At 46.7% G+C, this 12229-nt stretch overlaps 1 protein-coding gene across 2 annotated transcripts in view; it reads left to right on the top strand.

Annotated features, from left to right (window-relative positions):
* LOC142586951 (protein odr-4 homolog) overlaps positions 1–12229 on the top strand; it is an 85555-nt gene that overhangs the window by 44032 nt on the left and 29294 nt on the right. The window contains exon 9 of one of the 2 annotated variants that reach the window (XM_075697831.1): positions 444–1523. The exons of the other annotated variant lie outside the window; for it this stretch is intronic. Within the exon in view, the coding sequence (XP_075553946.1) occupies positions 444–526 (83 nt within the window). The 3' untranslated portion in view covers positions 527–1523. Of the gene's footprint in view, positions 1–443; positions 1524–12229 lie in introns of those variants that run through there. 2 annotated transcript variants of the gene reach the window in all.

The raw sequence follows: 12229 nt of genomic DNA, 5'->3' as shown, positions 1-12229 counted from the left end.
CTTGTTTAAATACTTCCTGGGCACTCCGATCGCGTGTAACAATTCGCGGCTGTCGGCGTTAAAGAATGACACTGCTATAACAACTGCAAAGAGGTGTCACGGGTGGCAAGCGATAAGCGAGTACTGCCGAGGCACAGTACGTTGTGGAAGCGTGCAGTCACATAGTTTCTTTTTTTTTCATACCTCACAGGCTTATTCAGAGCGTGGATAAAAGAACCATGCATAAGATAATCTTATGAGCCACTGTTATGTAGAAGAAGCTGTTGAAGTGTAGCAAACAAGAAGGAGGATGAAGTGTGGCCCAGTCTGCCGTCTACACTGTTGTTGTGACCCCACTTGCCATCTTTCCAGGTTGTGTAAATAAATCCCTTGTTTGAAATCTCGCCATAACATTTTAGGTGGAAATGTGGGGTACATCCAAAGCACACTACAAAACTATGCAGAGGACATCCTGTGGGCCATTAAACCATGTGGACTGAGAGGCCCACTGGTTCAGCCTCAACTACCACAACATCGGTTGTCATGACCCAACTCCGAGACCCTGGCACCTTCTCTGGTACTGACACCATAGACGTTGAAGACTGGCTAAACGAATACAAGAGGGGCCACAACAATGAAGATGGCGGGCTTGGCCACACTTCATCCTCCTTCTTGTGTGCTACACTTCAGCAGTTTCTTCTACATAACACTGGATCACAACATTAGTTTTCATGGAAGCAACCACGATGTCGAACTGGAACTGAACTGAAAATCGCAACTGAACCATCATTTTCAGCTGAACCAGAAACGAGTGAATATCATTTCCTCCACCTTGGAACTGAACCAGAACTGGAACTTCTTGGAGGAACCGTTGAACAAATGTTCAGCCCAGTGTCATTGTTACTACGAGAGTAGACGATGTCTCTTGCATTGATTCGGGCAGCATGTGAAGTGAACAGTTAAAAGTGAACAGCCTCGGGAGCAGTGTTGTGGCTTGTCGCAGAGATGTGATTGGCTTACTAAACTTGTGTGCATGGTTTGCTTAGCTGAATATTGTACACATAGTTGGTGCGCATTGTCGTGACAGAGCGTCGCCTACGCTGCTTCATCGTGGAGAATACTGCTTGTGCATAGGGCATGTGCTGTGTTCAGGCACACTCCTAATGTGCATATGTATACACAACAAAATATATAGTTAGTACCATGATTTTATTCTTATTTCTTTGAGAATATTTGGGACTGATATTAGAGTGGAATTATGATATATCACTTTCGCATTAAAAAAAATTTTTTTTTTACTGTGGCTGCAGTTATGAGCTAGGAGACCTCCGCTCCAAATGTCCCATATGTCGCAATGTTTCTGTGCCGAAGCACTGTGTCAGGACAAACGCACTAGCTCTGCCTTTCTGTTATCTCAAATGCAAGCGTAGGTTAGAAGGCTTCAACGTGGAATGACACTCTTATGGTTTAGCTCATGCAGTTATGTATAGCTCTTTATTACAGGAACAAATACAATAAACCTTTGCTATTATGAAAAAGTCTTACTTGAATTCTCACTTTTTCGAAATTTCTCGCAGCCATAATCCCAAACACATGCATTTTTAACCAGGTTACTCGAAGCTTACCAATAACCAGCTCCGCTTAGAGCAAACTAGCATGGGTGCGTGTGCACTCACGACGGTGCTTAGCACCTTCTGCGCAGTGAGCGAGCGACCCCTTCCATTGCCAGTTACACAGTCACGGTGCCTGCACCCCCTTTTCCTCCATGCTGTGCCCACACATTATCAGCGGTGAGCAGCGTCCATGGGGGCTCCGTGGCAACTAGCGAGAAGCGGGTGTGCACTCATGGCAGCACTCAGTGCCTTTCATGCCGAGCGAACAAACGGCCAATGCAGTGGCAGCGTAACGTTTTCCTCCATGCTGTGCATGTATGTTCTCAGTGGGGAGCGGCACTGCCACAGAGCCATAGCAACTAGCCAGGTGTGGGTGTGCACTCACGGCAGTACTCGGCGCCTTTTGTACCGAGCAAGCCAGCAAGCAATCTTCACCGTTGCCAGCTATCACCATCACGGTGCCTGTGCGTCCTCCATGCTGTGCCTGTCCGTTATCAGTGAGGAGTGTCACCGCCATGGTGCTGTGGAAGTAGTGCACAACAGAACAGGCAAATGTTGCTCGGCACAGGCTTCCGCGTGCCCGATGTGTGCAAGGTCACCCGAATGAAGACACTTTACTTCTGCTGTGTTTGTGTGCAATCGATTTCGATTGTGCTTGAAAATGTGCTGTGTGACACCCGTATTCGGCTTCCGCGGAGTTGTGTTATTTCAGCTCTACCTTCTTAACTGTTATGGAGTAGTTGCTTTTATGACTTTGCTGCTTATATCAAATTTTTTCACCATTATCTTGACTTTGTTATAATGAGGGTTTACTATACATAAGAATCCTACAGCTGGCCCAGTACATAATGTGTGAGTAGTGGTTCTGTAAGATAGCATGCATGGCTGTTGCTCAAGCATGCAACTAGGGTGTAGAGATGTTGCAAAGTAGCTTGCACTTGAGACTGAATGTAGAAACCAGGTACTTTGTCTCCTCCAATTTCTATTCACACACTAGACATGTTGAACGTAGCAATGCTTACGATAAATTAAATCAGGAATGAAAATGCATAGCACAGCAGCAGAAAGTATAACTGGACAAAATAGATTGACAGCTCCAAAGACACAAGAGCAAAGAAAATTGATTGAAGTAGAGTGAAAGCATCTTGCCAGTGGGAAGAAAGCTCGCAGAAGATTGGGGATTTTGGATGTAATTTGCACACCATTCAATGCATTGGTGGGATTCTATTTTTATCTATCTTGCTATCACCGTAAATGTTTCCAAAGACTAGAGAGAATTGTAAGTCTAGGGCGTTGTCCTCTCTGTCTGGGATGTTTGAAAGTATAGCTGCAAAAGTGTTCCCTTTAAATAAGAAAGAAAAAAAACAAAGTACGGAAAGTCGGAAAATGCATAAAGCACATGCCAATAATGGCATAATTATTTTAATGAAAAATAGGTGCCATTAAATACCCACTGAATCTGACCAAAATTAAACAGACATATTGGATCAGTAGTTCTAAAGAAGGCAAAGAGAAAAGTTTGAGATGTTTATTATGAATTTTCAGAATAATATCCTGTTCCACAAAAAGTGGAGCCAAAAAATTGGCATGAGGAATGTTATCAATTTCCAAGTATGCTTTGTTACAGCAAATGCAGTTTCTGGAAGTTTAAAGGGACACTAAACAAAGATATGAAGCAGAGTTAGATGGAGAGGTTATTCGTTTAGAAGTCTATCATCATTTTCTTTCTGCCTATATATGACTTTGTGTATAGAAAATGCCACCGAAGGTCCCAGTATTGCTTGTCAGTTTGAATTGCTTGTACCAAAGGCAAAGGACGAGCTGACGCAACCCCTTTGTGATCTTCCTCTCTGCTGTATGAGATTTTGGGCTAATGTGCACGGTACCAGCTAGCTAAGGTCTAAGGAGATGCGCAGCTTGTTCTCACTCCGCACTGCGTGTGAAGAGGCACCGCAGCAGGTTTGCTAACTCACTGGCAAGGCGTAGAGGACTCCAGCTGTGGTACAAACTAAAGGGGGTTTATTCCCTGTTACGTGTAAAAAGGCAAGTATGATACAGGGGTTATGGAACTGGGGTGACAGTCGTAGACTATGAGTGGAAGTTCCTGGGAAGTCTGCTCAGCAACGTAGGCTCTTCCAAGCTAACTTTGTCACGCAAAAGGGGGCTGCCTTGCTCAGAAGGACATGGGACCAGGTGGGTCCGCACGTCCGACAGCCAAGAGTGCCGAAGGGGAATCTGCCGGGCAGAGGCACTTGCATACCTCGGATGTTGAAGGAAAGGGTGAGAGGGGCCCGCTCCTCGGGCACTGTTCGTATGCGCAGCATAATTGGAGCTGCGTTCGCAAGCAGCAGGCTCTGTCTGTGGTGAAGGTACTATCGGTGTCAAATGGAATGCGAACAGCAAAGTGCATGGCCGAAGCATAACTGAAGGTATAGTGCACACCACTGAGTCATCACCATTGACAGTTGCGCACATCTGGTTTGACCGCACTGCGCGATGATGCTCCCCTATACTGCAGTATTTTCGTTTCTGTTCTGGTTCTCTTTTATTTGAAAGCGAGAAAAGAAAAATCAAATAAAACAGAAGCTAAAATGTCGCAGTATACGGCGAGTATTGTTGCACAGTGCGGTGAAACTGGATGGGCGAATCTATCTTTGATGATGACTGCGAAAAATTTTATACGCGCACCTCTGTTTGCATTTTTTTTATGCCGATAGCACATCCAGTTTCTGTGTACTATGTGATAATACTCAACCTATACTGCAATATTTTAGCTTCTGTTATCCTTGATTTTTCTTTACTCACTTTCAAATAAAAGAGAAACGAAGATATCGCATTATAGGGGAGCATCATCACACAGTGCAGTCAACTTGGGTGTGCACCTGTCAATGGTGATGACTGAATGGCATGCATTATACCTTCAGCTATTCTTCGGCCATGTGCTCCGTTGTTTGCTTTCATTTGGTGCCGATAGTGCGCTGTCCGAAATAAGGCTGGTATGGCGTGTCCTCGGCAATCGCACAGGTGAACCAGAGACGGCGGTCCAAGGGGTCCCCACAGCTGCTCTCTGTGGTCAGCCAGTGCTAACACCACATGAGATGTACCATAGTCCAAAACGGGTGGTGCCACTCCCAATTTTTCATTTTTTTCAATTTCTTGCTTACGAAAGCTCTGTTCTCGCTACGAATGTCTAATTAGTTATTACAGAAACCTAATCTTTCAGTCTAGCTTGACTTAATCTTTTCGCTAAATGTTCCCTTAAAGGGCCCCTCACCAGGTCTGGCCATTTTGAGCTAACAAGTGCAGAGCATACATTGCATGATAACGATCGTCTGCAAAGTAATACATTGCTACGCACCGCGGAAAGACCTGAAATTTCAGACCGAACGCCGTTTTTCCTTCTCACGGCCACCGCATTCCAAGCTGGACGGTGACATCCTCGTGTCCCTGTGCCTACGTGCTCGTGTCCATAGTGTGACATTGCTCGTAGTGACATGTCACTTCAATAATTATTCAAGGCAACATCTGTTATTTGTGTGATCTGTTGCTTCAATTTACAAATTGAAGTTTAGAGAAATAATGAAACACACAAACGGAATGTCTGCGAGTTTTTCGTTGTACTTCGCACCGAAGCAAGAGAGATGTACTTCCGCTTCGTCTGCTTGTTCCCACGGTCGTGTGGTCACGTGCGCAGGTACTGAAACTATGCCGTTTTCTACCGTGTTTCAATGTGTGATCATGCTCTCCGCTTGTTCTGCCTCAGCATTCATGTTATACTGCTAGTCATGTTTCCTTGTGCACAGCGTGCAAAATCGTGCCTTGCGCGAATGAGACAACAGCTTGCACGCGACGCTGTCAGCGGAAGTGCATAGCACCGAAAAAAAAGAAATAATAATAATAAAGAGGAGAAACAAAAAAAGGCGAAAAAGAAGGTTTTTGTGTTGGCCTGTGATGTATGCATCATGTGATCCTTGAGGTCCCGTATGGGAGAACGCAGGGAAGGAATTTCGCTTGCGGAGGCTAGACGGGGCGAGTGGAGAGAGCGTCTTGCTTGGCAGTGGAGCCCGCCTGCTGAAATCATGGGTTCGCAGCACTGAAATATTTCTATCTCTGCTATCAATGGGCCGATTTGAAAAGTTTTTTTCGGCAGAACGCTTTCCAGAGGACATGTAACAACTTACAACGTATAATCAAAATTTGCTATGGGGCCTGGGGAGGGGCCCTTTAATATATATGGGATTTGAAGTCCAGTTGCTCAAGTAATCATTATTACATTATTACAGCAATAACTGTTATGCAAACTTAGCAGCTGCATTTACTGTGGAAAACCTGATGCTGCTCTAAACAGGAAAGTTTTTTCATTCATGCATAAATTCTCATCGCACTCGTGTCTCATTCTTCTGTTACTACGTGATAACATGAGTAAGTATTTTGCTTGACTCTTTGGCACACCTGGCAGTCTAAATCTTGACCATAATTGTGATGGTACTGCTATAATTTTTCCTGCAAAGACGGTGATGAAGATGAGAAACAAAAAAAAAAAACTTAATGCTGTTAGCAAGGCGAAAGATAATTTTTACTGTTTTCCATTTGATATGATATGTAGCCTGCAAGGCAATTTCAGAAGTTGAAAACGTGCCCAGGCGATGAAGTTCTTATACCCCGACAATGGCTCTGGCACTCTGGTGCTGAGCACGAGGTCAGTGATTAAAAGGAAGCTTTAGCTCGGGAGCACCTGTCTTTCTCCAGCTGCCTTTGTGAGTCTTCCATGGCATGTTATCATTACAGCATGGTGTACAGAATATCAAGGCACAAAGCTTTTCTGATTGTGTTTGTGACCACACGAGACAGTTTGAATTTCATTTGATAGATGGTGCCATGTTCTCAGCTGGACTTTTTGGTCACATATTGGCAAGCAAAGGCACATGGTGGAGAAACCTGAAATTGTCATTTTGTCTTGGCATTTCTGTGGCACTTTTGTTATTTCTGTGACACCCTCTGATGAATATTGAACCTGTATACAGTCGAGCTCACAAATGCTTGATTATTATGAACGAAGATAACATGATGCTCATAATTTCGATGTGGCCTATAGCATCTTGTCTCAAATAAAATTAACGTTTAACAGCTACAAATTCCTTTGAGTGAACAGCGTGTTACGACTGTGGAAATTATATAGATCTTTTTATTGGGTGAAGAGGAAAGGTCTGGCAACTGGCGTGCTGCGAGCCTTTTTTCTCTGGCTTGTGCATGCCGGCATGGGGCTGCTTGAATCTGTTGCTGTCACGGTCTGTGGAATTGTTTTTAGATGTTTTAGCTCTTTCTCTAAAAACATTTACGTGATGTCAGTTCATACAAGGTCATCGAAGAACCACTGTGTAGCCTTTGGGTGCAGCAGTAACCGTACAGACTCGTGTAAGGGCCACACCCGTGGAAGGGCTGCACCCTCAACTTGGCAGCCCAAAATTTGCGGAAAAAAATTTCCATCAGAGAAGCAATTGTGTTTGGTGCCCCGATGCTGCACGCACACATGGTTTGGCAAATGTTCGCACCCTGCGTACTTCTGCGTGCCACTGCTGGAGTGTGAGAGCCATCTAGTAGAGGCCCTTAGATGGTTTTGGTCCCGTTTGACATTTTTCAATGCAACGATAACTGCAGTTGGTAAACCATTGTGATATGTAAGCTTTGTGCTTGGGCATTGCTTCTTTGTGCCTTGTAAAATAGTAATATCTATTGGGGATCTCATAAAAAGAATGCAATGTCTATTTGTGCATATACAATTTCCGCAAAAAGGGTGAGTACATCATGGACGGGCCAAACAAAATCAAACAAGAACATCAGTTTTCATCCCCTTGTGTACTTAAATTTAAGTGAATGCTGCCACTAAGGTGCGCCTCATAACACCACCGGCTACAGTGTACCGAAGACGATTGTGTGGCAACTTGGCTCCAACACAACGCCATCAGACATTGTGGCTTCACTCAAGATGATATTGGGAAACGCGCATGTGACTTACAACAAGCTTGCATCCCGGCACGTGAGCTACACATCTATCACGTGGCTGTCGCAGAACATGACTTTGAAAGCATAAACTCACCAGAGGTATGGCCACCGGGCTGTATCTTTTGACCATTCGTAGGTACTTTGTGAGTATGTGGACAAACCATTGCGAGCAACGAGACCACTCAAACAAGCGTAGTATGAACTGTTACTACCAGAATGTGAGGTGGCTTCGTGCTAAAGTTGAAGCCTTCTACTCTAACCTCATTGCATTGAACACTCCTGTTTTGTGCATTACAGAAACATGGCTTGATGGCACTATACCTTCTGACCAGTGCTTCATATCCAACTACACTGTCTCGTAGTGATCATGATTATGACTCCATGCGTCTTAAACGAGGTAGTAGCGTTCTTATAGCGGTGGACGCCTCATGGATTACACATTGCTTGTTTGACCTTGAGTCATATATTGAATGGGTTTGGATTGAAATCTTTTCAAAGGACGGTCCCAGCTAACTGCTGTGTGCTTATTACTTCCCACATTTGTTTGACATTGATAAGTTTATTCAGCACTTCTAGGAGGTTGAACAGCTCATACATTTTAGCAAGCATCATTAACATTAACATGCCTGGCATCAAGTGGGGCACAGGTAGTGTTTCCAATTTTTCCTTTGGCTGCCGACACTGCAGCGTTGTTGATAAAGCACACTTGTGCGCCTAGTTCCTTATCAGCTACCAGGAAGAAATGATATGGTCGGCCGTAGCAGGTGTCGCTACTCACATGGTTTTTTAGTAACTTAAAAGCTCAAGTACTGAGCAATAAAGATCAGTACTTTGCTGCTGCTGTGTTGTGTCACTTCGGTAGTGACGAGGGTGGGATCGAGGCCACCCGAGTTTGACGAGACAGCAAGCAGTTGGGATGCCTACCTTGTTCGCCTCGAGGCTTACTTTGAAGGCAATGATATTAAGGACTCATCGAAGCGCTGGGTGCTTTTGGCAGCATCGCTCAGTGACAGCATAGTTCGAGTTCTTCAGGGACGATGCCCGTCAACGCCCATGAACAGCTTAGAGTACGACGAAGTTGTGAAGGTGTTAGAAGAGCACTACAGCTCACAAGTGAACAAGACAGCGGCAAGTCACACATTTTATATACGGAAGCAAGAAGATGGCGAGACAGTTAAAGATTTTGTGGTCGACTTACGACGTCTTGCGAAAGATTGCAACTTCGGCAGTTTTCCAGACAGAATGTTACTAGACCGGATAGTCTGTGGTATCCAGGACGACGACACCAGGCGGTTCCTGCTGATGCAAAGGAAGCTGAGGAATTCGCAATGTCTTCAGAAACAGCTGACCTTAACGTCCGTTCCATGAGGAATGCAGATGGCGAGAAAGACGCTAGCAATCTGCTCTTCGTTCAACGGCGGCGTCGTGGCAGTGGACGAAATACTGACAGCAGGTACGATAGACGAGATGCACGCCCTTCGTGCTGGAGATGCGGCTCAAGTCACTCGGCACACGAATGCCAACGTGTCGTGAAGGTGTGCCGGAAATGCGGCACTAGAGGACACTTGGCAAGAATGTGCCAGCGCCGGCACACCAACCAACAGGGATTATACGCGCTCAACGAACTGCCCGATAGGGAAGGCAGCGGGGAAGAAATGCTTTTCGCCCTATCCACCCAGAACAATGCTGGACAGGCGAGGACGCGACCAATGGAACGAAACTTGGTCTGGGGCAGCAGGACACTACGTATGCTGATCAACACAGGGTCATCCGTCAGTGTTATTCCAAAAAACGTCTTAAAGAGGCACCGTAAGTGGTGACCTGGGCTAGAAAAAATGCCACTTCGATTGGCCTGCTTCTTGGGGGCCTCTTCCAGTGGTCGCCCGAGTTGCTATTAGGGTGGAGCACGGCAAGGCGCAAGTGGACAGTTCGCTCGTGATAGTCGACTGTGACGGACCACTACTGTGCGGTAGAAACACAATTCAAGCTTTCCGCGAAGCTGGCTTGTCACTCTTCAAAGAACAGGCTCTACCAGGTGTTCATGTGCTGCAGTGTGAAGACGGCATAAAAGAGCTGCTTGATGAGACTTGCTTGAAGACCAGCTGGGCTGTTGCAAAGGTCCACCCGTGAAGCTGTACAAGTGCCACGGTTTTTGAGGGCTCGTTCGGCGCCGTTCGCGCTTCGCAAAGCTGTGTCTGCTGAAATTGACCGCCTCGTTCAGCAAGGCATTCTGTCATCGGTGAGTGTTTCTGAATGGGCTACACCTATTGTACCAGTGGTGAAGAAGAATGGCGACATAAGGCTGTGCGGCGATATTAAACTCGCCGTGAATCCCGCCACTCACCTGGAGCTGTACCCTTTGCCAAAGGTGGATGACATTTTTGCTGTGCTCTCCGGGGAAGAAGTATTCACTACACTGGACTTGTGGAACACTTATAACCAGCTCCTGCTTGACGAAGAGGCTAAAAAGATAACCGTCATCAACACGCACCAGGGCTTATACTCGTACAACCGATTAGCCTTCGGCGTCTCGTCTGCTCCCATACTGTTCCAGCGGCGCATTGAATCGTTATTGCGGGGCTTACCAGGAGTGCGTGTATACTTGGACAACATCATAATCGCCGAGAAACAGCAGGACACGTCGACGCTTCGACAAGTGTTGCAGAGACTGCGGGACAGTGGCCTTCAGCTGAACAAACCCAAATGTTGGTTCCGAGAGAAAGAAGTGCAGTTTCTGGGGCACAAGATTGATGCGACCGGCCTTCACCCTCTGCGTGACAACCTCGAAGCCGTAATAGCTGCACCAATACCAGAGTCGGTAAGCCAACTTAGGTCCTTTCTGGGGCTAATAACCTATTACTCAAAGTGTTTGCCTAATTTGGCTACGACCCTGGCTCCGCTCTATCGGTCGCTGGTGAAAGGCCAATGCTGGAACTGGAAAAAAGAGCAGGAAAGAGCTTTTGAGGAAGCAAAGTGTGCCTTGGTAAAGGCAAATTTTCTGGTTCACTACGATCCACAGAAGGAATTGCGATTAGAGTGTGACGCTTCATCAGACGGTTTAGGCGCAGTATTATCTCACCGCATTGAGGGTGTGGACCATCCGATAGCATTTCGTTCAAGAATGCTGATGTCAGCAGAACCCAATTATTTGCAAATAGAGAAAGAAGCTATGGCCTTGGCGTTTGGAATTTCTAAGTTTTGCGATTTCCTGTTTGGCAACTGTTTCACGTTAGTAACGGATCACAAGCCACTCCCGGGCTCTTCCACCTAGACAAACCGATTCCACAGATAGCGGCAGCTCGAATTCAGCATTGGGTGCTCCTTCTATCAGCATACCAGTACAATCTGGAATACCGCAAGGGACTGCACAAAGGTAACGCGAACGCTCTTAGTCACATGCCTTTGCCAGGGGATCATGAACGCGGAAGTCAAGTTGTAATGGAATATGTGCTCTACATGAAGGGCTTAGATGCAAGTGCCCTTCCATCTGAACAAATAATTGCTCTGACCCAGGAGGACGGCACACTTTGGCAAGTCCAGGAATGGATCGAGCGTGGCTGGCCATCACATCTTGCCAAGGAGCAGCAGCATCTGCTTCCGTACTTCACCCGCCGACGCGAGTTCGTCGTGAGCCATAGCCTCATTTATTGGGGTCATCATGTGGTTGTGCAGGAGACAGCCCGACAGTGCTTATTGAACGAGCTACACGATATGCACCCAGGAATCGGGGCCATGAAGAGGCTTGCGCGTACATTATTCTGGTACCCCGGATTGGACAATGACATTGAAAGGTTGGTGAAAGGCTGCCTCCAGTGCGTGCAGTGTTGGTCGATGCCTGCGGCGCAAGTTCCTTCCCCGTAGCCCAAGACAGGAAAGCGGTGGTACCGATTGCATATGGATTTTGCAGGCCCTTTTGATGGTTACCTAATCTTCATCCTAGTTGACGCGGAAACGAAGTGGATAGAAGCAACGCCTGTGAAAACAGCGACGACAGACACAGCAACTGTTCAGCTGCTCAGAGAGAGTTTCGCCCGTTTTGGTATCTCACAGTGTGTGGTGTCGGACAACGGCCCCCAGTTCTCGAGCGCGGCAATGGCAAAGTTCATGCAGGAAAATTGCATGCGCCACGTCAGGATGGCACCGTACCATCCACAATCAAATGGATTAGCGGAGCGGGCTGTGCGAACAATAAAAGAGGGTCTTGAGAAAAACAAACCCGGCACACTACAGAAAAAGCTGTCCCGTTTTCTGTTCCATTACAGATCGGCGCCTCTCGAGAGTGGTAAATCACCTGCACAACTACTCATTGACAAGGCTGTCTGCCCACTTCGCAGAAGGTGAGCGACCTACAGAGGCTGATGCGATCCAGGAACAGTTTCCATCGGCCAATAAACAACCACTGTTCCCACCTGGAAAGCGCATCTGGTCCCTCCAATTTCAGCGAGGGCGAAAATGGCTACCAGGGACTGTGATAGCAACGGAGGGGAATCGCATAATAAGGCTGGAGACACCCCTGGGAATACAGCGCCGTCATGTGGATCAGTTGCGGACATGGCTAGCGGAAGCGACGAAGGAGAATGCAACAACGCTCGGCCACAGCTCAGTGGAAACACAGCCGGCCGCGGAGACTCGAG

The sequence above is a fragment of the Dermacentor variabilis genome, chromosome 1 (assembly GCF_050947875.1).
Source record: "Dermacentor variabilis isolate Ectoservices chromosome 1, ASM5094787v1, whole genome shotgun sequence".
NCBI lineage: Eukaryota > Metazoa > Arthropoda > Arachnida > Ixodida > Ixodidae > Dermacentor > Dermacentor variabilis.
The sequence above is the reverse complement of the archived record's forward strand: the minus strand, read 5'-3'. Positions and strand labels throughout refer to the sequence as shown.